Source organism: Notolepis coatsorum (assembly GCF_963971535.1).
Source record: "Notolepis coatsorum genome assembly, chromosome: 11".
Lineage (NCBI taxonomy): Eukaryota > Metazoa > Chordata > Actinopteri > Aulopiformes > Paralepididae > Notolepis > Notolepis coatsorum.
In genome coordinates, this window is record NC_140175.1 from 45,279,518 (window position 1) to 45,307,256 (window position 27,739).

Sequence of the window (27,739 nt, forward strand, 5' to 3'; positions counted from 1 at the left end):
CCTCATATTCTATATTCTATAGACCACTGCACTTTCGCGTTACATTGAAATCGGGGAGGAGATTGCGGGGGGAGCATATTAATGAATGTGGATGAGAGCCTTGATGTAAGTGGTTGCAGCTACGGCTGTGGGGGTGCTAGAGACATGATCGAATATACTTTTATGCGCCTGTATCTCCTGAACACGGCGCAACCCATTCCTAATCGATCGGAACTTAATCGGCGGAGATAAAGTCCCTTTTTCAGCACCTACTCCCCATACGCATGCGCAGATTGCCAACGTATTCAGACGGCATGCGACGCGGCGCAAAACCGGGTAGAATGTTCCATCAGTTCCATCCATCTACCTGGAGACTCAATGAGGTAATTGTAGATGTCGCCATAAGACGCGTCTGGCCATTGAGTGGGATAATTTTTCCATTATCCTGTTCGGCTGAAAGGACACTGGCCGAGTAGGGTATATCTTGCACTGGCCACTGAAGCAGGCACAAGCTCCCCCCTCTGATGGAACGTCCTAACCCGGTTTCGCGCCGCATCGCGTGCCGTCAGAATACGTTGGCAATCTGCGCATGCGTATGGGGAGTAGGTGCTGAAAAAGGGACTTTATCTCGGCCGATTTAGTTCTGATCGATTAGGAATGGGTCGCGCCGTGTTCAGGAGATTCAGGCGCATAAAAGTCTATTCGATCATGTCTCTAGCAGCAGCCGCAACAGCCGTAGCTGCAACCACTTACATCAAGGCTCTCATCCACATTCATTAATATGCTCCCCCCACAATCTCCTCCCCGATTTCAGAATTCCGGAAGTGTTGCGGTGGTCTATAATAATATTTAAAATTGCATGGGTCCGGATCAGGCCACGTGAGCGGATCGGCGCGGGCGTGAAATCCGCTCTTCGCTCTAGACGGCTTGTTCCGCTCCGCTAATCGCTCATGTTGACCCCGCCCCCAAGTCGCTCTCCGCTCGCTCACCTTGAATCGAGCGCTCCCCGCTCCACATCGCTCGGCAGATTTTTTTTTTGTATCTACAAAACCTTCTGTTTAATCATCTTCCCTTTATTCATTTCCTTAGATTTCTTTTTTACACGTGATCTCAAGAAGGTACTGGACGAGCTCAGTGGCAGTTTCTTATGTCTGGCCATTTTTAGCATGGTGTTATTCACTGTCAAAATGCAAAGAAAAATCATAATTCATATTCTCCTTTGTTTCATCACAATTTAAGCAAACCTAGTAATAGACACAATATTTCTGACACTGGGAATACATTCACTGAGGTCCATAGATGTCCCTAGATACCAAGAACATGCAAAATTTGGACCTTGTAGAAGTGGAGCAATCTTCAATTTACTTAGGTATGTATTTTAGGCGGATTTTGAGAAAATAGGGCTCCGGGCTTAAGAGGTTAAACATGGGTTATTGACCCTAGTTAAAAATGGGTTATTATTGACCCTGGTTAAACATGGGTTATTATTGACCCTGGTTAAACATGGGTTATTACCCCCCCAATGTACAGTAAATGACCAAGTATGGTCTTGTCAATATTCCAATGTACAGTTTTGCTTGTTCAGTTGTACAGTGTCCCCCACCCACTCCTCCTACCCAACCCCCCCCCCCCCCCCAACCTCCTCCAATGTACAGTTTCTATGTCAAATGTATATACTCTCTTTTCTGGACTCTTTTCGTATCACAAACAGTACTGTATTTGCAAATCTGGTATGTCATAAATGTATAGATGTAGCAGTACTGTCTATCTGTATGTCATATATGTTATGATGAATTGAAAATGGGGGACCCTGATGTAAACAAGACGAAAGTCTTTCTCTGGTCTGCATCCCCTTAACAATTGTGTGTATTGAGCTGTACTGTATTGTAACCATTCTGCAATCTGTTAATAAAATGTTCAATCAATCAATCAATCAATGTTTGTTTTGTTGATAGAACAGATTCCAGGTTGTGTTATTTTACAGGGAATCCTGCCTCATTGTTCTCACGTCGTTACCTCTGTTACCATTTTTCAGGAGGTGCGCAGCGTGTCTGAGAACCTTCTCTGTCCAAGTCCACTGCAATTAAACTCCCATTCCACTTGATGAACCGCCCGTTTACAGTCACGCTTTGGTCTGATAACGGACCCGGACCTGTTAGGCCCCTCCCTCTCTCATGAATATTTATATAACACCAGTCAACCAGGGAGAACATGAATCTAAAACACCCTCGAGTAAAAGATCTAGTGGCCTCGCTATCAGAGTTGATATTAATCTGCGCCGTATTTCCTGGTAATCCATAGTGTGGGATATAAAAGGTTTATGGACAAGGTAGTAAAACATTTACCACAAGAGCTCTTTAAACAGATGCTGACTCAGACTGTTTCTAGGTGTACTATTACCATATTGTAGTTAAACAGGCCACACCAGAATGACAGAGAACACCAGAACACCACCAGAATGACAGAGAACACCAGAATGACAGAGAACACCAGAACATCACTATGATGACAGAGAACACCAGAACATCACTATTAGGAATGCCCCGATCGATCGGCCAGCGATCGGTATTGGCCGATATTCAGTATAAATATGAGATTGGTGAATTCCGATAATGCTATATTTTCGCCGATCGCGAAAACCGATCGATGAAAACATGATCCAATTCTCAGCGGCGTTCTCGCTCGCTGTCTTCTCTCAGGGGCTGGTTACACTGGTGAATACAGGAACGTTTTTGTTGCTGAATGATTACGTTTGCTGTCCTAGTTAAAAAGAAACGCCGTTTTGGCAGGATACCAAAGGTGTTTCCGTTTTGGATACTCGCCAAAACTCGCCGACAATGCTGCCATGTAATCTGCACAAGCCGGATACGGAGCCGTTGTTGCTCAACGCCCATGCGCAGTAGAGACCTGCACGGTTATTTCCAGTGTTTACAGCAGAGCTGTCCCAAGTAGCTGCGGCTACCATGTGTTGTCAAGTTATTGTTATAAGGAGCCCAGTCCAAGCTACAACAGTCTGCATTCCCTTAACAATTGTTTGTATTGAGCCGTATTGTATTGTACCCATTCTGTACCCATTCTGCTAGCATTAACGTTACCAAGCTGCTAGCCACAATGCTATACTGTTGTACTGGCATATTCCATTCACGTTAGCATGTAGCTGACAACATCGGATATCTTTTTGTGAGACTAAACTATCCGCTCTTGGTGGTCAATTGTGTTGATGTTAGTTTTGTTTCATCAACAAATGAGGCAGAACACACAGTGAATGTATCCGTTTTGTTTATTGCACTTTTATTGCACTTTCTTTGCTGAAAAATAAATGCTACGTTGGCTAAATGGCTCACGCGAAGCATTTAAAGATGGTGGTTTGTTGTTTTTTTGCAGGAAGTGTATTGGCTTCATTCAACTTTTCTGATTGGTTGAAAATTGCCTTCATGTTCGCCACCTACTGCTTTGGCATTGTACTACATAACTGTGCTCAGGAGGCAAAACCAATGTCTAACTTGCCTGCCATTACGTTGCGTTCTGAAAAGCTAAACTGACCCTGACAACAAAACGAAAACTGGCCATTAGTGTAACCGCAGCCTCAGGCACACACAGCTGCTGCTGCAGTGCACGCCTTGCCCCTCCCCCTCCCCCTCACAGACCCGTCATGTCAACAAACGCTCCGGCAACAGTCGAGTGCATGAGCTCCTCTTTCAACATAACTGAAGCATTAAACAAAATGGCCCAGTAAACTATTCACTTTAGTTTAATACATGAGGCGTTGTCTAATGTTATCTACTGTAGCTGGCTAGCTACTGATAGCTCCTGATATCAATGTCTGATACCATCATTTTGGCATTCGTTTTCGCAGCTGTTGGCTAGCATTGGCTAACTAGCTATCGTTGTTCCGTGGCTAACGTTACTGTTTAAACAAATTGGCCCAGTAAACTATTCACTTTAGTTTAATACATGAGGCGTTGTCTAATGTTATCTAGCTGGCTAGCAGTAGCTACAGATAGCTCCTGATATCAACGTCTTATAACATCATTGACATTCGTTTTTGCAGCTGTTGGCTAATTAGCTATCGTGCTTCATAGCTGTAACTCAACACCAATAATGCTAGCCTTATGTGATCTTATAAGTTTCAGTTCATAGGAAAATACTTTGACTATAATGGTCAGAAGTAAATGAACTTAGATACTGTTATGCTTAACACCCAGTACTATTCACTTTACTTAATTTCTAAGATTAGATTAGATCATTTAGACCGGACTTTGAGAATGCCTGTGTTAGACCTACAGTATAATACTGCCAGCTGCTATAAGAAAACCAAAAACGATCGGTATCGGCAGTGTATCGTCCAATATGACTCATAGATGGCACAGAACGCCATTGCCCAGCATATTGTTGGCCAATGTGCAATCAATCGAAAATAAACTGGACGACATCAGAGCAAGGATCGAATTCCAAAGAGACATCAGAGACTGTAATGTTCTCTGCTTCACCGAGACGTGGATGACGCCGGAGGTCCCAAATCACGCCATTCAACCGGCGGATCACTTTTTCATTCACCGAAAGGATCGCCAAGAAGAATCCGGTAAAAAGTGGGGAGGTGGGATAGCCTTCATGATTAACAACCACTGGTGTGACCCAGGAAACGTGAAAGAGCTTTCGAACCACTGCTCCCCAAACCTGGAGTACATAGCCATAAAGTGCCGGCCTTTCTTTCTCCCGAGAGAGTTAACGTTGGTCATCTTGATTAGAGTGTATATTCCCCCTCACGCAAACACGGGAGCGGCACTTTCAGTTCTTCACGACGAGGTAAACAAAATCCAAACAGCCAATGTTGACGCTGCTATTGTGGTTGTGGGTGATTTTAATAGCGCTAATCTAAGAAAAGTGTTGCCAAATTTCTATCAGCATGTGACTTGTTCCACCAGAGGCAGGAATATTTTAGACCATTGCTACTCGCAATTTAAGAGCGGGTACAAATCTCAAGCTGCTAGTCCTTTCGGCAAGTCAGATCATGACGCCATCTTCCTTCTTCCGGAGTACAGACAAGTCTCAAGCGCGGCCCGGTAGTATCGCAAGAGGTTAAGCGCTGGACTGTGGAGTCAGAGGAGGCGCTCCAGGCTGCACTTGAATGTACAACGACATTATCTGTGCGACAACACAGATAATATTAATGACTACACGGAAACAGTGCTGGACTTTGTTTGTACTTTGGTAGAAGAAACAATCCCCTCTACCACAATTAGAGTTTACCCAAACCAAAAGCCCTGGGTGGACAAAACCGTCCGTGAAGCTCTGACAGCGTGCACCTCAGCATACAATGCCGGGCTTGTGACAGGCAACATGAATGACCACAAGGTGGCGAGATACAACGTAAGGAGGGCAGTAATAGAGGCAAAAAGGCGCTACAGGGATCAAATTTAACTTCAATATGAACAGGCTGACTCTAGAGGTATGTGGCAAGGCCTCAGAATGATGACAGATTACAAAGGCACCTCCCTCAAACTGAACAGCGACATCCAGTTGGCAAATGATCTCAATACCTTCTATGCAAGGTTTGAGGCTGGGAATAACAACACCAGCCCGCACACCACTGCAATGGAGGGGGGGGCCACTGCCGATGGAGACTCAGTGTTCAGGATAACAGAACATGAGGTGAGGAGGACCTTTAAGAAAGTGAATATCTGGAAGGCAGCAGGACCTGACGGTATCCCCGGCCGCATCCTAAAAGTCTGTGCCGACCAACTGGCCCCGGTATTCACTGACATATTTAACCTGTCCTTAGAACAGGCTGTCATCCCCACCTGTCTGAAGAAGTCCACCATTATCCCTGTACCCAAAAAATCCAAGCCTGCTTGCCTCAACGACTACCTCACCTCCATAGCCATGAAGTGCTTTGAGAAGCTAGTGAAGGGCTACATCTGTTCCTCCCTCCCCATCAACCTGGACCCCCTGCAATTTGCATACCGCCCCAACAGGTCCACGGAGGACACCATAGCCCATGTGCTGCACACAGCAGCATCACACCTGGACAAGAGGCAGGGGAACTATGTGAGAATGCTATTCATCGACTACAGCTCAGCATTCAATAGCATAGTCCCCTCCAAACTCATAGCCAAGCTCAGGGACCTGGGCTTGAACTATGACCTCTGCCAGTGGGTCTTGGACTTCCTGACGGGCAGACCCCAGGTGGTGAGAGCAGGCAACTGCACCTCCTCATCCATCACTCTCAACATAGGGGCCCCCCAGGGCTGTGTTTTGAGTCCCCTCCTCTACTCCCTGTACACTGTGTGGCACAGCGGAACAACAACACAATCATCAAATTAGCTGACGACACAGTAGTGGTGGGCCTGATCTCTGCAAACGAGGAGAGGGCCTATCTGGAAGAGGTAAAGGTTCTAGCGGGATGATGTCAAGAGAACAGCCTCTCCCTGAACGTCAGCAAAACAAAGGAGATGATTGTGGACTTTAGGAGGTCTGGGGTCAGGGACTACAGCCGCCTCAGCATCGACGGAGCACCGGTTGAGAGAGTGAATAGTTTTAAGTACCTCGGAGTCCACATATCCGAGGACTTGACATGGACCACACACATTGACAGTGTTATCAAGAAGGCACGACAACGCCTCTACTTCCTTAGGCGCCTAAGGAAGTTCAAAGTGAGTCAGAAGATCCTCAAGAACTTCTACTCATGCACAATAGAGAGCATCCTGACTGGCAATATCACCTCCTGGTTTGGGAATAGCACTGCACAAGACCGTAGCAGACTACAGAGAGTGGCCCGTTCAGCCGAACGCACAATTGGAGGGGGGCTTCCCACTCTCCAAGACATTTACAACAAGCGCTGTATGGGTAAGGCTAAGAGAATAATCAAAGACCCCAGCCACCCAAACAACTGCCTCTTTGAACTGCTGCGGTCAGGCAAGCAATACCGGAGTCTCATGGCAAGCACAGAGACTCAGAAGGAGCTTCTATCCCCAGGCCATCAGGATGCTCAATGAACAATAACAGAACATCAAATACACCCACAACACACACATCCACACGCACACACTCACTTTAAATAAACAACACACTGTAGCACCCACTTTACCCACTTTAGACACTAACACACACTTTATATTTATTGGCATCAATCCCATGCACCTCATTGCACCTCACCACAAGGTGACATCACAAGCTAAGCTATACCTCACCATTCTACACTGTACTGTATAGTAGCTGACTGTATATAGACTGTACAGAAGTATAGACTGTACATATACTGTATATATGTATATTGAAATGTTTTGTTTTGTTTACACTTGTTTACATACTTGACTTTCTTTTATGCTTATTATACTATTTACACTATCTTGTTATTTTATCTAGCACACTCTCAGGAGCAAAACAGAAAGAAGCATTTCATGCAAAAGTATTCTGTATTTCTGTATGACAACTAATAAAGAAACTTGAACTTAAAACTTGAGATGATCAGTGGCAAAAAAAAACGTGATCGGGGCATCCCTAATCACTATGATGCCAGAGAACACCAGAACATCACTATGATGACAGAGAACACCAGAACATCACTATGATGACAGAGAACACTAGAACATCACAAGAATGACAGAGAACTGTGTGGGGTATAGGATGATGGAGGGGAGAGGGAGGAGAGGAAAGGAGGGGAGAGGGGAGAGAAGAGAGGAGGGGAGAGGTGAAGAGAGGAAGAGATAATAGGTGAAGAGAGAAGAGGTGAAGAGAGAAGAGGATAAGATGTTCTCTGGGTGTCGGTTACCATACAGTATTGAAACAGAAAGGGTGACCACATGAGGCTGCAGAATAAAAGAGAATAGAATAGGACAGCATGAAAGAGAGAGGGAGGGAAGAGAGGAGAGGAAGGGAGAAGCGAGGAGAAGAGATAGTACAGTGTTCATTCAGTTATCTGGGCATCCAATTACATTATTAATTAGAAAGCTGCGCTCAGTCAAGCACAAATCTCCACCAGGCGGCATGTCCTAATAATAATAATAGTGATGTATTCAGGTAAACTTGACTTGACCAGTTGTACCTTGTCTCTATACTCCCTCTCTCTCTCTCTCTCTCTCTCTCTCTCTCTCTCTCTCTCTCTCTCTCTCTCTCTCTCTCTCTCTCTCTCTCTCTCTCTCTCTCTCTCTCTCTCTCATACATATTCATTCACTTCATCTTTGTTTTTTTTCTGGGGCATCTGATGAGAAGGTTTTGGGGTCATGTGCGATTATGAAAATAAACAAGGTTATGGGGGTAAGGGATATAATAAAGCATTCTGATGGTGGTAGCCAGTTGTATGGAGCTCAACTGGAGGTTGTTCGATGGCTTTTTAAAGGCCAATACAATAACGATAGTTTGGATAATAGCCAATTAATTGTCTGAGATATATATATAAACATGAAAAGAAAATTACAACATTTTACTTTATTAGAAACTGAATAACTGTTGAACTGAACAATTTGTTGTTTTAATGTGCAAAATAATGCTTTTTCAACAGATTGTGTGTGTTTTAGACATAATTGTTATTTTATTTTGAAGTCAGAGTCACTTTGATTAGCTTGTGTTTCACTTTTTTTGCTAATGTTATATTGACATACCAGGATCAGCTACTGTTGCAGTCCCATTAATGTGACATTGTTAAATGCCATTGTGCTGGATAGGAGCCTAAAGTGTGTGATTTCATTTCATGGAGAGTTATGTGGCTGGAAAGAAAGAAAACGACAAATTGGTAAGTAATAAAGTAGCAAATGGCAAATGGTTTCTTAATCTATTCCTCCCTGTCGTGTATTGTGGACAAAGAGCTGATAGTGACGTGTTATTTTATACATACCTTTGTGGGGGAGAAATAAACTGAAAACAGGCCAGATATGACTTGAATGCCACTTGTCAGCATTGCTTTAAAATCATCTGTTTACCCCGGGACAGATGTAGTCTAGGCTTAGTTGCTGCATTAGTTGGCGTTACCGGTGATAGGGCTCATTCCGATCAGACAATGCAGCACCTCCCTGCAGGTTGGTGTGTTGGTGTGGATGGGCCATTTGTGTGACATCATGCTGTGAGCTTTTTAACCCTCCCCTCCCAATCCATCGTCTTCTGCTGTGATTGGCTGCCGCAGAGTGGGGAGTGCTTGCGTTACGGCAAACGTGGACTTGAGTTCAACCTTCTCGAGGAGCGCTGGTACTGTACATTTCTTTAGGGCAAAACCCCATTCATAACCACTGTCACCTACTGTACCCCCATTCATAACCACTGTCACCTACTGTACCCCATTCATAACAACTGAGCCCAATGCACCTACTGTACCCCATTCATAACAACTGTCGGAGCCCAATGCACCTACTGTACCCCATTCATAACAACTGTCGGAGCCCAATGCACCTACTGTACCCCCATTCATAACCACTGTCACCTACTGTACCCCCATTCATAACCACTGTCACCTACTGTACCCCATTCATAACAACTGAGCCCAATGCACCTACTGTACCCCATTCATAACAACTGTCGGAGCCCAATGCACCTACTGTACCCCCATTCATAACAACTGTCGGAGCCCAATGCACCTACTGTACCCACATTCATAACAACTGTCGGAGCCCAATGCACCTACTGTACCCACATTCATAACAACTGTCGGAGCCCAATGCACCTACTGTACCCTATTCATAACAACTGTCGGAGCGCAATGCACCTACTGTACCCACATTCATAACAACTGTCGGAGCCCAATGCACCTACTGTACCCCATTCATAACAACTGTCAGAGCGCAATGCACCTACTGTACCCACATTCATAACAACTGTCGGAGCCCAATGCACCTACTGTACCCACATTCATAACAACTGTCGGAGCCCAATGCACCTACTGTACCCACATTCATAACAACTGTCGGAGCCCAATGCACCTACTGTACCCACATTCATAACAACTGTCGGAGCCCAATGCACCTACTGTACCCTATTCATAACAACTGTCGGAGCCCAATGCACCTACTGTACCCACATTCATAACAACTGTCGGAGCCCAATGCACCTACTGTACCCACATTCATAACAACTGTCGGAGCCCAATGCACCTACTGTACCCTATTCATAACAACTGTCGGAGCGCAATGCACCTACTGTACCCACATTCATAACAACTGTCGGAGCCCAATGCACCTACTGTACCCCATTCATAACAACTGTCGGAGCGCAATGCACCTACTGTACCCACATTCATAACAACTGTCGGAGCCCAATGCACCTACTGTACCCACATTCATAACAACTGTCGGAGCCCAATGCACCTACTGTACCCACATTCATAACAACTGTCGGAGCCCAATGCACCTACTGTACCCACATTCATAACAACTGTCGGAGCCCAATGCACCTACTGTACTGTACCCACATTCCAAAGAATGGTAAACCTTCCCCCCGCATTGTCTGATTAGATGTGAAGCAGCCCTTACTCTGTTCAGGCATCCACTGAGGAAGGAAAATACTAAGCTTATCAATACTTCAACATTATAAACTGAAATGGTCTGCTCCGTCCGTGCACACAGCAGAGTTGCAGCACAGAGTCACAGCCAAGAGTAACGGAGTAGATTTCACTTCACATGACAGAGAGAAAGACAGATTTAAACCCAATGCTAATAGGGAACCAGCTAACATTAATGAAGCAATCTGTAAATGAAATCTGCAGCGAAAGTTCGACTGGAGAGGACAGACTAGTCAAGACCAGCAACAGTGTGTTTGCGTCTGTGGAGAATTAGCCAGCGCCCTTCCTACAGAGAAATTATTATCATTGTTATTATTATAGGACACTAGTGTAGGGCTGACCTTCGAATTTTTTTTTGGCAATCGAAGCTTCGGGGCCGAGCTTCGATTTTAATTCGAAGCTTCAATTTTTTTTATTTTTTTTTATCTTATGTTGTGGGACTTGTACAGCACTTTGGTAAACGTTGTTGTTTTTAAATGTGCTCTATAAATAAAGTGGATTGGATTAATGAATTAAGTAGCCCCTTTCGTGACTGTGACGCAGCCAACACGGCTGTGTGATTTAATTCAAGGTGGATCGCTGTTGTCGTTTGAACAACTTCAGATTTCATGGGAACTACCAAACCCCCAAATCAAGAATGTTTAAGATGAATGAAGTAAGATTTTGATTATTTGAAATATGGCCTGTGTAGACTAAACTATGCACAGAATTATGTCAGTCTACAAGGTCTGGATTCTACATGGTCCGGTAGACTCCACTACAGACCAATTATCAGTGAATGTTCATGCATTTTTAAGAAGGGCTACTTCCACAAAAAAACTAAGAACTCACCAAAACATCTCAGTAGCACCTTATCTAAATGTTCTATTTCATATATGGAGATTCATATTTATTTATGTATTGCATGCATTTCTACATTTTATTTCTTATTTTGTTTATTCATCCCAGTATCTTTCTTTCTTATGTGTGGAATTCTACAAGGCATTTACATTCACATTTACATTTAGTCATTTAGCTGACGCTTTTATCCAAAGCGACTTACAAGTTCTGTACGACAGGTCATCAGGAAGGATACAACTCTATCAGCTGAGTAACAATATTCATCAAAGTGTTGCGTGTTACAGTGCAGGTTAGTTTATTAGGACAAGTGCATGACAGTAAGGTTAGTTAGGGTTAGATCTTTTTTATTTTATTTTTTTTATTTTATTTCAGATAATGGTTGAAGAAGTGTGTCTTTAGTCGACGGCGAAAGATTGGACGGGATTCGGCTGTCCTAACTGGGGTGGTTAGTTCATTCCACCATTGTGGGGCAAGGACTGAGAATAGGCGTGTAGGTGGTGTATATGTGTTTGAGGATGATATCCTTCAAACAGGCAATAGTGATGATATAATTTGGGCAGTGCTGAGCTGGGTTACTTTCCTCCAGTGTATTTGTCCCCCGGCCCCACCCAATGGCCCCATGCACACACACACACACACACACACACACACACACACACACCGAAGTAAAAAAATAAAAATAAAAAAATAAATTATCAAATTTATTTTTGAATTTTTTTGAATTTTGAATTTTTTTTTTCCTTCGATTTTTTTTAATGTTCGAAGCTTGTGCCATCGAACGAAGCTTCGGAGTATTTAAGACAGCCCTACACTAGTGTTGTCAAAAATATCGAAGTATCGATACATATCGATACTGAATATTTAAAATGGTTTCGATACTCATTTCCCGAAATACCGATACTTTCTGCAGTATCGGTACCAGCTGGCGAGTGTTCTACCGCAAGTTGTTGACACGCTGTTCAGAGCACGCTTGCCCCTCCGGCTCCTCCAGCCCTCCCCCTCACAGAGCCGACAAACATTTTAGCTGAAGATGGCAAATGCAGAGCATCCGCAACTTGTGCTTGTGGATAAAGAAAACAGCAGAAGTGATGTTTGGAGGTACTTCGGGTTTAAAGTAAACAACGAAGGACAAGCTAAAGAAGATGCCCCAATGCTATTAGCAAGCGGTGTTACAGATCAGTGCCAACGCGGATCTCCATAAAGAAATGAGAGGTTCGTGACAGCTGCTCTTTCAACGTCACTGTGACTGAAGCATTAAACCATTAACTCTAGTTTAATACATGATACGTTGTCAACAGCTGATAAGTAACGTTACAGGCAGCTATCAGCTAACGTTAGCTACTCCTAGCCGTTAGCTCCCTTAGCTTAGCTGGTCACTTTTATAATTACTGCATGGAAACGGAGTAACGTTAACGTTTAAACGTTATGTCGAGGTCATACAATACTACAGTCGACATAAGGTTAACGTTACCCCGTTTCCATGAAGTGTTTAAATAGCAGCAATCTTGTTGAAAATGTAACGTTACTAAAATGCTCCGAGCATAGCCTCTCTCTCTCTCTCTCTACCCCTCTCTCTCTCTCTCTCTATCTACCTCTCTCTACCTCTCTCTACCTCTCTCTACCTCTCTCTCTCTCTCTCTCTCTCTCTCTCTCTCTCTCTCTCTCTCTCTCTCTCTCTCTCTCTCTCTCGTTATCTTTAAATAAAAATCGAAACTGTTACTAACTGTAATACAAACAGTTCAGTTTGTCAGGTACATGCAACACAGATTACAGTGTTTACATCTGTCTGCTTGAGAAAATACCATGTTCTGCATCTGCAATAAAAATGATTGAAGTGAGATGAACAGTTATTTTTAAATGTGTGATCTAAAGATAAACAACGGGTTTTAAAAGTGTTATATTTATCTTCTCTTATAGTACCAGAGAGAAACTGAGGAAAATCAACCAGCAACAAAAGCAAAATTTGTTTATAAAAAAAAAATATATATATATATATATATTTTTTTTTTTTTGGTATCGAAATGGTATCGAAGTATCGATACTTTTCAAGGTATCGTATCGAAGTCGAAATTCCAGTATCGTGACAACACTATAGGACACAAGTATTATTTATCATCTGGTGCGACCTAGCGTTTACTGCAGACTGAGGGACTCCAGGAGACTGAGACTGCAGACAGGTGGGCTGATTCAGCGTCTGCGTGACGCACTATTTAAGAGACACTCGTAGCCATAGGCCTGTAATGAGAAAAGCCCTGTAGGCAATCTAACTGGCTAACGGTACGTTGCATTGTATTATCTCTTGTCTGCACTGACTCTGTTCATAACCATTTATGTATGCATAGCACATGTGGCTAATGGATGCCGTTTTGTTTCCTGTTTTGTATAGGTAAATAATCTGTATCGACTCTACTGGCTAAATGCTACTACTACTGGCTAAATGCTACTACTACTGGCTAAATGCTACTACTACTGACTGTTGCTACTGACAGCTGTTAAATGCTACTGGCTAAGTGCTACTCCTACTGACTACTACTATCTGTTAACTGACTGAGTAATGTAAACTAGTGACTAGCTACGAGCTGTCTAATTGACCACCCGGTGGCTGTTTGCTAGTAATATTGGAGTGCTTGAGTGTTTGGATATGACATCCTAAATAAATAACATTCAAGCAAAGTCGGAATTGTTTCCTTTGGTTCGGATTGAAACAGTAGATCGCCTGCACGCTTCCAATGGGGAGATCTAGTTGACACACATTGATGGTGACTGCTAGATAATTGGACAGTCTGTATGTATATCACTGGCACAAGAGCCTGTTAGTGTTAACACAAGGGCAACAGCAGACATGATAGGATAAAATTGCATTATAGAACAGAACAGACCAGATTACACTGTAGAAAATATTGAATAAACTAGGAGGAGAAAGCGAAAGAAGAGAATATAACAATATAACAACAGACTACAATATAACATAACAGACTACAATATAACAGAACAGAGTACAATATAACAGAACAGAGTACAATAAAACATAACAGTAATATGAAAATGTGCCGCCGATACCGATTGTTCAACTAACACAATCGGCCGATACCGATATTTGTAAAAAATCTAAAAAAAAATAAAGATTATAAATCTTGAAAATGTTTTAGCCCTATGCTTTGACTATTATTTTAGGCATGGCAACAAATAAAATAATAATAATAAAATGAATAAATAAAATATTAAATAAATAAATAGGCTACACGTCTCTCTTTTTGTGTTACAAATTGTGCTCACCGACATGAACATAGGCCTCTTTACTTACTTAAAAAAAAGGAAACATCAAGAAATATGTTTATGGTATTAATTCCACCATGCCATGTGTGTTTTTATTTTATAATGCTCATGAGTCATGATTATTGCTGAAGTCTGAGTCATACAATACTCACTGGCCCCCCCTTTTTTTTTAAGCACAGAAATACGCAATTTTAGAGTAATTAGAGATGAATACTGAATAACTAGAATCATTAGAGGTTCTCAAAGTGAGGTCCAGGTCCATGAGAGGGATCTGGGCAGTCCCCATAGAAAATTAAAAAAAGTTAACAGGACCAAATCATCAGTTTCTTATTTATTTATTTATTTATTTAGCCAGATAAAACATTGATCTGGTCCAAGAAGCCCCAACAGGAGTACAAATATACATATATACACATATATATACATATATATATATAATATATATACATATACTGTACATACATACACACATACACCAATAACAAAATAAAAACACAGTTAAGAATCATACACATAAGCAAATAAACAAACAAACAAACATATGCACAGCCTATGTACAAAATAACAGTTCATCTCTAGTCTTTACAGTCTTCTTCAATTGCATAAACACTCAAATCAAAAGTATTACACAATTATCAAAACCTTACACTCAAGGAGCAAAATATAGGCCCAGATTTGCACCCCTACAATGTCAGCCTCACTTTTTGCAAAACAATACACACAGTGATTTGCAAAACACTAAACACACTTGCATTACATTAGACACAGAATGTCAAATTACCACACATATGAGCCAATTGGTTAAACACAGCCATCAGATGCACAAACACACCATTGCTTAATTGTAGATACACAATCAGGTTTAAGCACTATAAAAATGCAGCAGGTGAGTTCACCTGTCTTCAACCAAAATGGAAGGAGAGTGAAGTACTGTACACAGAGAACGTGAAAATATACAATACATTCACCAAACACTACACAAGACAACCAATGATGCAGACTGATGAAAATATACATTTTCTCCCATTTTCCCAAATCAGTCAACATGTCAACATGGAGAATCACAACAAAAAAATTATCTTGCCAGATCCAGCTAGGCAAAGAGATAATGTCTAGTATTTTCTGTTTACATTTTTTCAAAAGAAAAATTGTGTTACTGTCATTTTAACCTGTACTGGATACAGTATTTTATGTTTGTCTGATATTTGCTGAGCTTACAGTGCACATAGTAGCATGAAAACTGGGACATGTATTGTTGTGATTCTCCATGTTGAAATGTTGACTGATTTGGTTATATGGAGAGAACATTTATATTTTCATCAGTCTGCATCATTGATTTGGGTATATGGACAGAAAATGTTATTTTTTTCATCAGTCTGCATCATTGATTTGGGTATATGTAGATAAATAAATTATATTTTCATCAGTCTACAGCATTGGTCTTGTGTAGTGTTTGGTGAATTTATTGTATATTTGCACATTCTCTGCGTACTTCACTTACAGTACTCTAATCACTGAGAAGTAGAATTGCTAAATGTGTTTTAGGTTAAGCACAGCAGTGTGTGTAACTGGTTCAAACAGAATTAAGTCATTATGTAACGTGTGTTTCATATGGTAACAAAATTAGTGTATGGTTTTGACAAGTGTTTAATTTAGCAAAGGATCTGAGGTGTTCTGATAATTGTGTGTGTGGTTGTGCTAATTGTGTGTTTTGAAACACCGGGCCCCGTTTTCAAAATCATGCTTAGGCAATCGAAAAAAAACTATTGTGTGTTTCATTATATACATATGTTTCAGTCTTCTCATAAAAAAAATATTCGATTTTTGGGTCTTTTCCTGCCTTTGGTCCGCTTTGCATTCACATCTCAAATGAACCGCAGCAGGGTTCACTTGCAAGAGTGAATGAGCTTTCACACCACCCCAAACCAACCGGACTATCCGAGGTTCGATTAAAGCTTATTATAGGACACTGGACATGGGTATGGATGGCTCCAGGTGCTGCTGCGTTAAAGTGCACATCTTCAATATCTGTACTATTTAAAAGCACAGTGCAGGACACACTCAAAGGTTATCGCACCTCAGAGATGGCAGTGGACATGTATGACAGGACAAAGGCCATATGTAATGGCCTTTGGATTGAGGAACATACTACCAGCCAAAGGAGGAAGCAGAAAAGGATGGACGAGTATGTAGTTGAGTCATCTTGTGGCACAAGCTCAGACCTCAGCTCAGGAGATCAGCTGAGACAGAGACTGTTCTATCCAGTCGTCGACAGAATGCTGCAAGAGCTTGAGAGCAGGTTCTCATGAGTTGGATAACAACTTATGAGAGGCATACAGGCATGTTATCCAGCCTCAGACCAGTTTCTCTCAGTGGAATTGCTGCAACCCCTCGCCACACATTACAATATCCAACTATTGCCAGAGGAGATCACAGTTGCAAAGTGTTTCCTGGTCAGGACAGGCAGAGATGCAGTCCCTACTATCCAAAGTGTCTTTTCCCTCCTGGATGATAATAATAATAATAATAATAATAATAATAATAATAATAATAATAATAATAATAATAATAATAATAATAATAATAATAATAATAATAATAATAATAATAATAATAATAATAATAATAATGCATTTGATTTATAAGGCGCCTTTCAGGACACTAAATAAAAAGTCCACAAATCAAATGAAAACTACTTACTGTACTAAAAATGTTTAAAAGTACTAAAAACCAACAAAAAATACCAAACACTAACAAACATTCAGCACAGACAATGGGGATGCTGACATAAAAAAAAAAAAAAAAAAAAGTAAAAAAAAAAGTAAAAAGAAATGTAAACAATTTTAATTTAAATTTTTTTAGATCCGGGGCTAGGAGAAAAACATCCGGGGCTAAAGCCCCGGAAGCCCAGGGCTAACGACGCCACTGCTCTCAACCAAAGCAATGCAGGTAGACGGCAACGGAACAATTTTGATTGACAGTCGATTCTGCCAATTACGTCACACCGCTTGCACCCGCCTCTGCTGTTCTTACCACCAATCGGCAAGCGCTTATTTGTTTTTTACTTCCGGGAAGTCCGCCATTGATTTCAAGTTCAAGTTCAAGTTCAAGTTCAAGTTCTTTAATAGTTGTCATACAGAAGTACAGAATACTTTCATACAAAATGCTTCTTACTGTTACGCTCCAGAGACTGTGCTAGACAAGATAGTATCAAATAACATAATAACATAATATAGCATGAATTTAGAAGAAGAAAATGAGGTCACAGTGTTCGGTATAGACATATGTACAATGTTCTGAGTTACCATATAATATACAATACACAATACTATGCAGTGTACTAATGTACAGTACTATCTAGTGCAAAGCAGAAATGGGATGAGGTACAATTTTAGGTACAATTTACAGTAAGGTGTAAGATCTCTCGTGTAAGATTTACACGAGAGATCAACAACAAACATACCGTAGCTAATAACGTTAGCTCCCTGCCGGCCACGAGTAGACTACCAGCGCTCCGCAGGAGTACCAAACGAGGCATGATGATTTTACTGCAACGAATGTTATAATAAAAGCTTTTCTATACATTTGTCTGATTGAAAACTTTATTAACAGATTGCAGAATGGGTACAATTCAGTACGGGCTCTCTGAGCAAAGGAAGGAACTGAGATATGAATGACCAACAATGCTATATGGTCGGGTAAATATGCTGATCTTATTGAACGTGTAACTATCAGTTGCGGCTGCTGACCAAATTTTTTGGTGAAGCACAAATTATTATATTATATTATATTTATAAAACATCCCCCAATGTGTGTGTCAGTAGTGGCTGGTGAGTTAAAAAATTGGGGAGGACGGGAGATAATAAAGAAGTACAGACACAGTGTGGTTATGAAGACAGCAGACATACACTACAGTTAAAGACAACAGGCACTAGTAATAAATACCTTGGAGTAACTCTTGACACACACCTCACTTACACACATCACAATAATAGCTTAGTCAAGAAGGCAAATCAGGGGAGCTCCAGTAGCTCACCACGTACCGCGAGTGCTATTTCAGCGCCGTGGACAACCGCGCTCGCGCGGATGTGGGGCTGAGCGCGTTCGAATCCCGGACGGCAGCCGTGCCTTTCCCAGAGTGTCTTTCCCCCCCATCTGAACCCTTTCAGCCTGCTTCTGTCGGTCGAACTTGACCAAGTATGAATGCGAAGAAAAAGCGATAAACGCTAAAAGAACCAGGTGACTGGTCAAAGTAAAAAAAAAGAAAAAAGAAGGCAAATCAAAAAATATTTGTTTACAGCAAGATCAGACCGTTTCTCATCCTCAATTGCTTTTCCTCGACTCTAACGCTAGTTTAGCAGCTAATGGCTAATCAGCTGATTTTGTAAACAAAGCAGAACGAGCCGGCCTGCATTCATTCATTCACATGTAAATCGAACTCCTCCCCTGCGAGGACAGCTGAGCCGTGAGACAAAGTCTCTAAACAGGATGACTTTACACAAAGTAATCTTACCTTTATAGATACTAAAACTGTTCGCTTTTATAATAAACATGTTCTTAAAAACTAAAATTCATTCAATCTAAAAAAATAAAAAAGAGGAAAAAAAGAAAAGAAAGTCTCAGGCAGTTTGCCGACGGCCGAATTCTGGTCGATATTGCTGTGCGTCTCTGATTGGATCTTAAGTTTGTGTGGCACGGCGTGAACGCCAATCAATCTCGTGCGCTCCACCTCACTCCCCGCCTTTTTTAAACTCAAATAGCCTATTTTGATTGGATAATTATATTCTTAAGCCCAACCCGTGCAACTATTTTTGCAGTAAGTGATTGACAGCTGGCCATTACTCAGAGAGAGCTCAGAGCCATCACTTGGGACATTTTGGAAAAAAAAATAATAATTCACTGGCATTGTTTTTGTTCAAATTCACTGGCATTGTTCACAGAGGAAAACATTTCTAATAAAAAAATTATAATAATAATAATAATAAAAAATAAAAAAAAATATATATATATATGTATATTAATAATACATTTTTTTTGTCTGCATATGACTAGTGAAGTACTGCCTCACTAGTTGTCATGCAATAACCTCCACTGAACTATATATAACGTTAATTAATGCCACAAAACGAATGCCTTGTTAATCATAAGTAACTTTGATGCAGTAGCGTGTGTGTGTGTGGGGGCGGGGTTGTGCAGGTCGCTTGACTGAAACTTTTTTCAAAGTTTGAACGTGTGGACCAGATTGACGCGACACAAATTGACGGATATTTATCGGCCACTGCCATCGGCAAATTAGAGCTTATCGGCCGATAGGCCGATGGCAGTCAACAAGGCACTTATCGGCCGATACCGATACCCGACCGATATATCGGTGGTTCCCTACATAACAGAGTACAATATAACAGACAATATTACAATAGAACAAAACAGAACAGAGTACAATATAACATAATAGACTACAATAGAACAGAACAGATTACAACAGAACAGACTACAATAGAACAGAACAGACTACAATAGAACAGAACAGACTACAATAGAACACAACAGACTACAATAGAACAGACCAGAATAGAACATATTACAATAGAACACAACAGACTACAATAGAACATGAGTTACACCACAATAGAACAGACCAGAAATAATAGAATAACAATATGCTGAGACCAGAGCTTAATTGCAGATAAGGTTTTAACACATAGGCTACACAGCCATCTACACAGAGACACCATTATTCATGTTGCATTTTTCTCTGTGTGTGTGTTTATAAAGACACAAGAGAAGGTAAATGTGACAGAGACTAATAGTATGTATGTGTATGGGCCCAAAAAAGTCAATATAAGGCTTGTCGTGTGGTGAGTGTATGTGTGTACGTGTGTGTGTATGTGCGTGTGCGTGCACAAGGTCACCCCTGTTTTCTTCTGCATTGCTCCAGCATAGGTCATAGGATAGGGGCTCAGTGCTGCGTTCACTAGCTACTAACACACGCGCACAGCAGTCTCATTAGGCTGGGTTATTAATGAACCCAACCCTGTATCCTATACTAAGTCCAACCTCAGCATAACATCAGACCCACCTCTCTCTCTCTCTCTCTCTCTCTCTCTCTCTCTCTCTCTCTCTCTCTCTCTCTCTCTCTCTCTCGCTCTCTCTCTCTCTCTCTCTCTCTCCCTCTGCGTTTCTCTCTCTAATTCAATTGACTGGGCTTTTTGTGTTGCTGAAACACAATAATGATTATGAAAGAATATAGAAAAAAATGTAATTGGTGGATACAATTATTAAATGAATAACAGTGGCCTAATGAATAGAAAAAACAATCAAGTTATTATTGGTATCATTTTAATATGTATCTTCCCTCTCGAATGCACTCTCCCTCTCTCCCACCCGTCTCGTTATTTCCCTTTCTCCTCCACTGTACCTCCACCTCTCTCTCCCTCCCCCTTTTCCTGTTCTAGTTATTAATAATTCATCCTCTTCTCGTTTGTCCCCTGGGGACAAGCTCCGACTGTCACAGGTCAGGACCATTAATCAATCCCTCATCTACCAAGCCATCCTCTCCTCTCTTTCTCCTCTCTATTTCTCCTCTCCTCCCTTCCCCTCCATACCTTTAATCCTCTCCTCCTCTCCTGTATTTCTCCTCTCCTCCCATCTCATCTCCCCTCCTCTCTACCTTTCCTCTTCCCCCCACTCTCTTTCTCCTCACCACTCTCCATCTCTCCTACTCCCTACCTCTCTTCCCCTTTCTATCTCTCCTCATCTCTCTACCTCTCTCCCACTTTACCTCTCCTCTCTTTTTCTCTCTTCTCCTCCCATCTCCTCTTTTATAATAATGTCAACAATGAATGTGAATAATCTCTCCTTCTCCTCCTATCCTTGCCCCCCCCCCCATCCTATCTATCCATTACCGCAGGTGCAGTAGCAGTATTACAGCTCCTGTGTTCCAGATACTCTGCTATGATAAACTCTATACTAGCTTGTAGGGGTGGACGGTATGGTCTAAAATTTATATCACGGTATAATTTGAAGCATAGACGGTAACGGTATATATCACGGTATCATCGTTTTTGATAAAATTTTTTTTTTTATTTTATATATATATTTTTTTTTTATAAAATATATATATTATATAATTAGACTTGTACTGGTATTATCTGCGAGACATCGCCACCACGCAACAAGCTCCACTGTCTGTGTGTACTCTAGTAGCCTCCAGCTACGGCCAGAATTCTCCGGAGCTGCACCTGGACCTATACTCGAGTAGCCTCGAGCAGAGCTACGGCCAGGATTCTCCGGCGCTGCACCTGGACCCTATTGTATTGGTATTATAACGTTAGCAAGCCCTCAGCTCGAATACGCATCGAATCAGTGTTATAAGACATTGATATCATGAGCTATCTGTAGCTACTGCATATATAACGTTAATACAACGCCTCAGTGAATTATTTAGTTCAATGGGACATTTCGTTTTGAACGGTGAACTAACTTGTGTTAACGTGAGCTAACAGGTAGCATACACGTCTCTAGTACTAGACTTTGTGGAGCGTTTGTTGATGTCAGGAGCTATCGGTAGCTGGCCGACTAGATACCGTTCGGTTAGACAATGCCCCATCATGTATTAAACTAAAAGTGAATAGTTGACTGGGTCATTTTGTAACGGTAGCTAAGCTAACGTTAGCTCAGGGAGACGCCGACAGCTCCCGTGTCCCGTCCCACTAGACTACTAGACCCGTGTTTACATGCGTGCGGTAGGGGCTGGCACGCCCACTGCGCGAAGCCTCCTAAATAACTTTTTCCAGTTCGCACATATCTATTATCTATGACTAATTCTATCTATTTTTAGGGGCAAATGCCAGTGAAATAGTCGCGCTGTGGTTACATGACGTCATTGCTATTTTAGAGCTGCACTACCGGTTACACGGTATACTCAAAATCCATACCGTAGAGCAAATTCATACCGTTTATACCGTATACCGTTTATACCGTCCACCCCTACTAGCTTGTGTCTGAGGGGGATCTTTTCTTTTACCATATTTTCTCTTGTTATTTTCAAAATGTTTTCCTTCATCGATATCTCCTCATACATAGAACACACACACACACACACACACACACACACACACACACACACACACACACACACACACACACACACACACACACACACACACACACACACACACACACACTTCTCATCTCCTCTCAGGTCTCACAACATAATCTACTCTGCTGTCTGCCTCCGCTCTTATCAGCTAAAGAACGCTTGTGCACAGACACACACACCATGCATATGCAAACACCAACATTGAACACACTCACACCCTGCCGTCATGTCTAGAGAGTCATCAGACCCTCCATCTAGAGTGTTTCCTTACACACATGCACGCACAAACATGCACGCACACACCCGCCTGCCCATGAGACGCTTTCCCAATCTACAACATCTAGCACCAGCATCAGCAGACATATCTAGGTTGCCTTGATTAGTGTACAATACATGTCTCTCTCTCTCTCACACACACACCCGTTTCTCTCTCTCAGTGACTTTGTCAGTGAGTGCAGCGAAGCACATGTCTCTCTCTCTCTCTCTCTCTCTCTCTCTCTCTCTCTCTCTCTCTCTCTCTCTCACCAATCCATTTAGAGGATTTTGGATGAATTTCAGATATTAAAAGGCTCATGGTATGAGAAGACCATCCAACCTGTTACAAAACACTTTACAATGACTTCATTATTGTAAAGTCATCATTAACTAAATGAATCACAGAGTTTATCGTGATCGTAGAGTTTATCGTTTCAATTTGATTTGTGGATTGTGTGGATTGACCTGAAACATGTACGAACACAAACACACATTAGGGCTTGATGATATAACCAAAATACCATATCACAATATTTGTCTTCATTTTGACCCCAGACATTTGACAACAGTATTTGCAGTTTTCCAGTACAAATTATAATGTGATAGTATGTTCTTTATGTCTATGTCAAACTTGTCTATTGTCTTTTAATACTGCTGCAGGGAATTTGCTTTTGGTTAACTTAAAAATATACAGTATGTATATCGTTTTGTTATGAAGGATATGTATATTATATATATAATATTGGATAGGAGTGCTGTGTGGGTCCTCAATCACACCAACAGGAATCAGGAGCTCTTCAATAGCAATTAAAAGGTTTTGTTTAATTAGCACCCAGAGGAAGGCTCTCTGGAGCTGAAATGCATTGGTGGTATGTGATGTTTTTAATTGTTGTATTTAGCCACGTCATAATAAAGACATTTGAATTGTTGCTGCGGAACATATAATATTTAAAGTTTTCCAGAGACAACCAAGATATAAGATAAACCTATTGATTGCTATTGTGTGTATATATATATTTTGACTATACCCTCATCACACACACACACACACACACACACACACACACACACACACACACACACACACACACACAGTGTACCTACCATGTCTGTGGGACGTCCGTCTGCCAGTGTCGCCCACGTCTGCTGTTGTCGGGCACGTGGTTGCCAGGCGTCTGGTTGCCGAAAGGGTTATGGTGGCCAGGGGGTGTGGTGCGGTTGCTAGGTTACCGGGGGTGTCCGACTGTCTCGCTTCCTCATGTGCTCCTCTCCTTCTCCTCCCCCTGTCCCTTATCCCTCTATCCTTACCTAGAAAGAGAGAGAGATAGAAACAACAAAGAAAGAAAAAAATGTCAACCACTTCTCACTTTGCAGGTGTTATCTGTTCCAATATTGGATCTTTAAAGGGGAACTATTTTGCTATTATTTTCACTATTTGGGCAATTTTACACAATTCCTGTGAGTTGTGTAAACACATCTGTAAAGTTTGTTCAATAAAATTCATTGTTATGTATTTTTTATCAAGTACTTTGGTGGACCACTTTCTGCCCTTTCCAGATTCCAAGCTGTTTTTGGCTGGGCTCCGCCCATACTCACAATGCGCTTTGAGTGACAGTCACCCACCTGCACTGGCAGATAACTTTGGGGAGAGAGAGAGAGATAGAGAGAGACAGATAGAGAGAGGGAGAGAGAGATAGAGAGGGAGAGAGAGAGACGAGAGCACAGAGCGTGCGTGTGTGAGCGGCTCGAGTCGCGAGTGTGTGTAAAAGCAGGGGGAGAGACAGAGGAGAGATCGCTCCGAGACTCGCACTGTATGAGCCTCTCTCTCCCTCTCTGACTGACAGGGAAACCGCTTCCGCATTATTTTCTCTCTCTCTCTCTCTCTCTCTCTCTCTCTCTCTCTCTCTCTCACACTCACACTCACACTCACACTCACACACACACACACACACACACACACACACACACACACACACACACACACACACCAGAGGCCCTCTCTCTCAGCGGGCGTCCAAGCCCTTGTCTGTGACCTGAAGATGAGAGAGAATAGCTGATCAGCCGATGTCCACATATATGTATATGCACGCACACACACACACACGTGCATGCACAGATGGGTGAGCACATGCACACATACACACATATATATATAGATACACAAACACACACGCAGACATATGCTACACGCACATACATGCATACATGTACACACACACACACACACACACACACACACACACACACACACACACACACACACACACACACACACACACACATTTTCATCTATATTGCATGGGCTAGCAGGGGGTGAGACAGAGTGCTCTGATATAAACAACACATGCTTGTTTTCATACGCTGGCCTACACACTTCTCAGGAACTTAGCATGTCTTTTTTTCGTTCGATGGGCATGGGATTCGAATATGAAAAAAGAAAATATATATGATTTTTTTATTTTACAAAATCAACTCTGCCTCTCTTTGTTAACTACAACAAGCAATGCTGTTTGTTATTTAAGATGAGGTCGGACTCGGCACTGACAGATTTGTGTTCATTGTGCTGCTTTTATAAAGCCTCAAATGACGGCTTACAATATTTCATGAAAGCAAAGTATTTTTTTTGTCTAAGATTTAAAAAGGTTTAAACTCCACAGCACTGACAAAGTTGAACAAAGTGCTGTACAAGTCCCACAACATAAAAAAAAAGTATAATTTTTTTTTTATATTATAATTTTTTTTCTTTTAATCTCGAAGCTTCTAATTAAAATCGAATCTCGGCCCCGAAGCTTCGAATTCCAAAAAATAATTCGAAGGTCAGCCCTATATGTATGTGACAAATAAACAGTGTTGGGCAAGTTACTTTTAAAAAGTAACTAGTTACAGTTACAAATTACTTGCTCAGTTACAAATTATAAAAGTAACTAGTTACTTCAGAAAGTAACTATTGCATTACAGTAAATTTTTTACATAAACAACATACACAAATCTAAACTATTTTAATGTTGCTGTGGGACAAAGTGAGACTAGCCTCCAATCAAATGCCATGTATGTAGATATTATAATTACTATGTTTATATAGTGGATCATACAAATACAAACACAATAGATGTTTTGGAACTTTTGATATGTATTGCCCCTCAACAGGGCACAACTGGGCAACATTAAATTATGCTTGTTAAGCACTATACCAAAAAATAAATAACAAATATATACTGATTGATTGAACATTTTAATTAACAGATTGCAGAATGGGTACAGTACAGTACAGCTCAATACACACAATTGTTAAGAGGATGCAGACCAGAGAAATACTTTCGTCTTGTTTACATCAGGGTCCCCCATTTTCAATTCATGACATTTATGACATACACAACATACAGATATAAGAATCTAATCTAATCATCTAAACTAATCTAATCATGACATTTAAGACATGCATGACATACAGATATATATCTCTGAGCACCTGAAGACTGCTATTAAACCAGGAAGTGCAGCACTGTTGATAAGGCTGTAGCCTCCACTACTGTATAATGCCCTGCGCTGCAACACAACTAACACAAGAGTGAACAAAAAACACTCATGGACCCGCGGTCTGTCGTTGACTGCTCGCTTGTGTTGTTCGTTGGATTCGTTTTGGATTATTGGGCTCGCCAAACAAACTATCAAAACGTACAGTGCCCTGCACTGCAACACAAGTTACACAACTAACACATAACACAAGAGTGAACAAAAAACGCTCATGCGGTTTGTCGTTGATTGTGACTCGCTTGTGTTGTCGCTGTGTGTCAGACTCTGCCTGCTTCCGAACACCCGCCCACCTCTACCTCTGATTGGCTTACCATGACATTTTACTCAACCTCAGCCAATCGTCAGCATGTATGCGCTGGTCTCGTGCACTGCCCACTAACCAAGGAAGGACAGAATGCCTTTCGGCGCAGAGATCTGTCTGATGAAAAAAACAGCTTCAATCATAGTAACGCGCCGCATTTTTTGGCAGTAACGGTAAGAGCGTTATTAAGATTGGAAGAGTAATCCGTTAGATTACTCGTTACTGAAAAACTAACGCCGTTATTCCCATCACTGCAAATAAACCTCTTGATTCTTATTGAGTTGTAGTATTAATATGTACAGTGATGAAGGTACTGTATAAAGACACTATGGTAATACATTGATTGATGTATTACTTTATGTAAAACTTTATTAACAGATTGCAGAATGGGACCAGAGAAGGACTTCTTGTTTACATCACGGTCCCCATTTTCAATTCATCATATGTATGAATTGTAAAAGATTTCAATAAATATGAACATGTTAATGCTATACTACTACATGAAGTGAATTTATACTGAATTTGTCTTACGCTTCCATTCATTTAATGCAGGGATGTTCACAGCATTTCACTTTCAACCAGGTATCTGATTAATTTAATGTAGCAACTAGTAGTTCACCCAGTCCTTGTTGGACTGATAAGTGGTTGCCTAGTGGAGATTTAGGATTCACTGTGTACCCTTGCCTATTATTGATTGAGAACTTTATTAACAGATTGTAGAATGGGTACAATACAGTAGGGCTGGGAGATATAACGATAACGATAATTATCGCGATATATTTTAATAATCGATATCGGGAAAATAAAATCGAAGACAGTGTCTCTGTCTCTAAAACCAGAGACAGTGGACAGACTTGTCTTTCTTGCCTGTAACTTAAAGTAATGGCTTTGCTTGTCCAAATGACAATACTGACCAAATTGAGATTTATTTTTCTCTTGTCCATTTATTTAGTTTGCTTTCTAATTT

The 27,739-nt window shown here is 41.4% G+C and overlaps 1 protein-coding gene across 2 annotated transcripts in view; it reads right to left on the reverse strand.

Annotated features, from left to right (window-relative positions):
• The window catches only part of strbp (spermatid perinuclear RNA binding protein), a 141,910-nt gene extending 117,669 nt beyond the window's left edge, over positions 1-24,241 (reverse strand). For both annotated transcript variants that reach the window (XM_084324535.1, XM_084324534.1), the window contains exon 1: positions 24,042-24,241. In XM_084324535.1, coding sequence (XP_084180661.1) covers positions 24,042-24,044 — 3 coding nt within the window. In that variant the 5' untranslated portion in view covers positions 24,045-24,241. The remainder of the gene's footprint in view (positions 1-24,041) is intronic.
• Between the last annotated feature and the right edge of the window lie 3,498 nt (positions 24,242-27,739).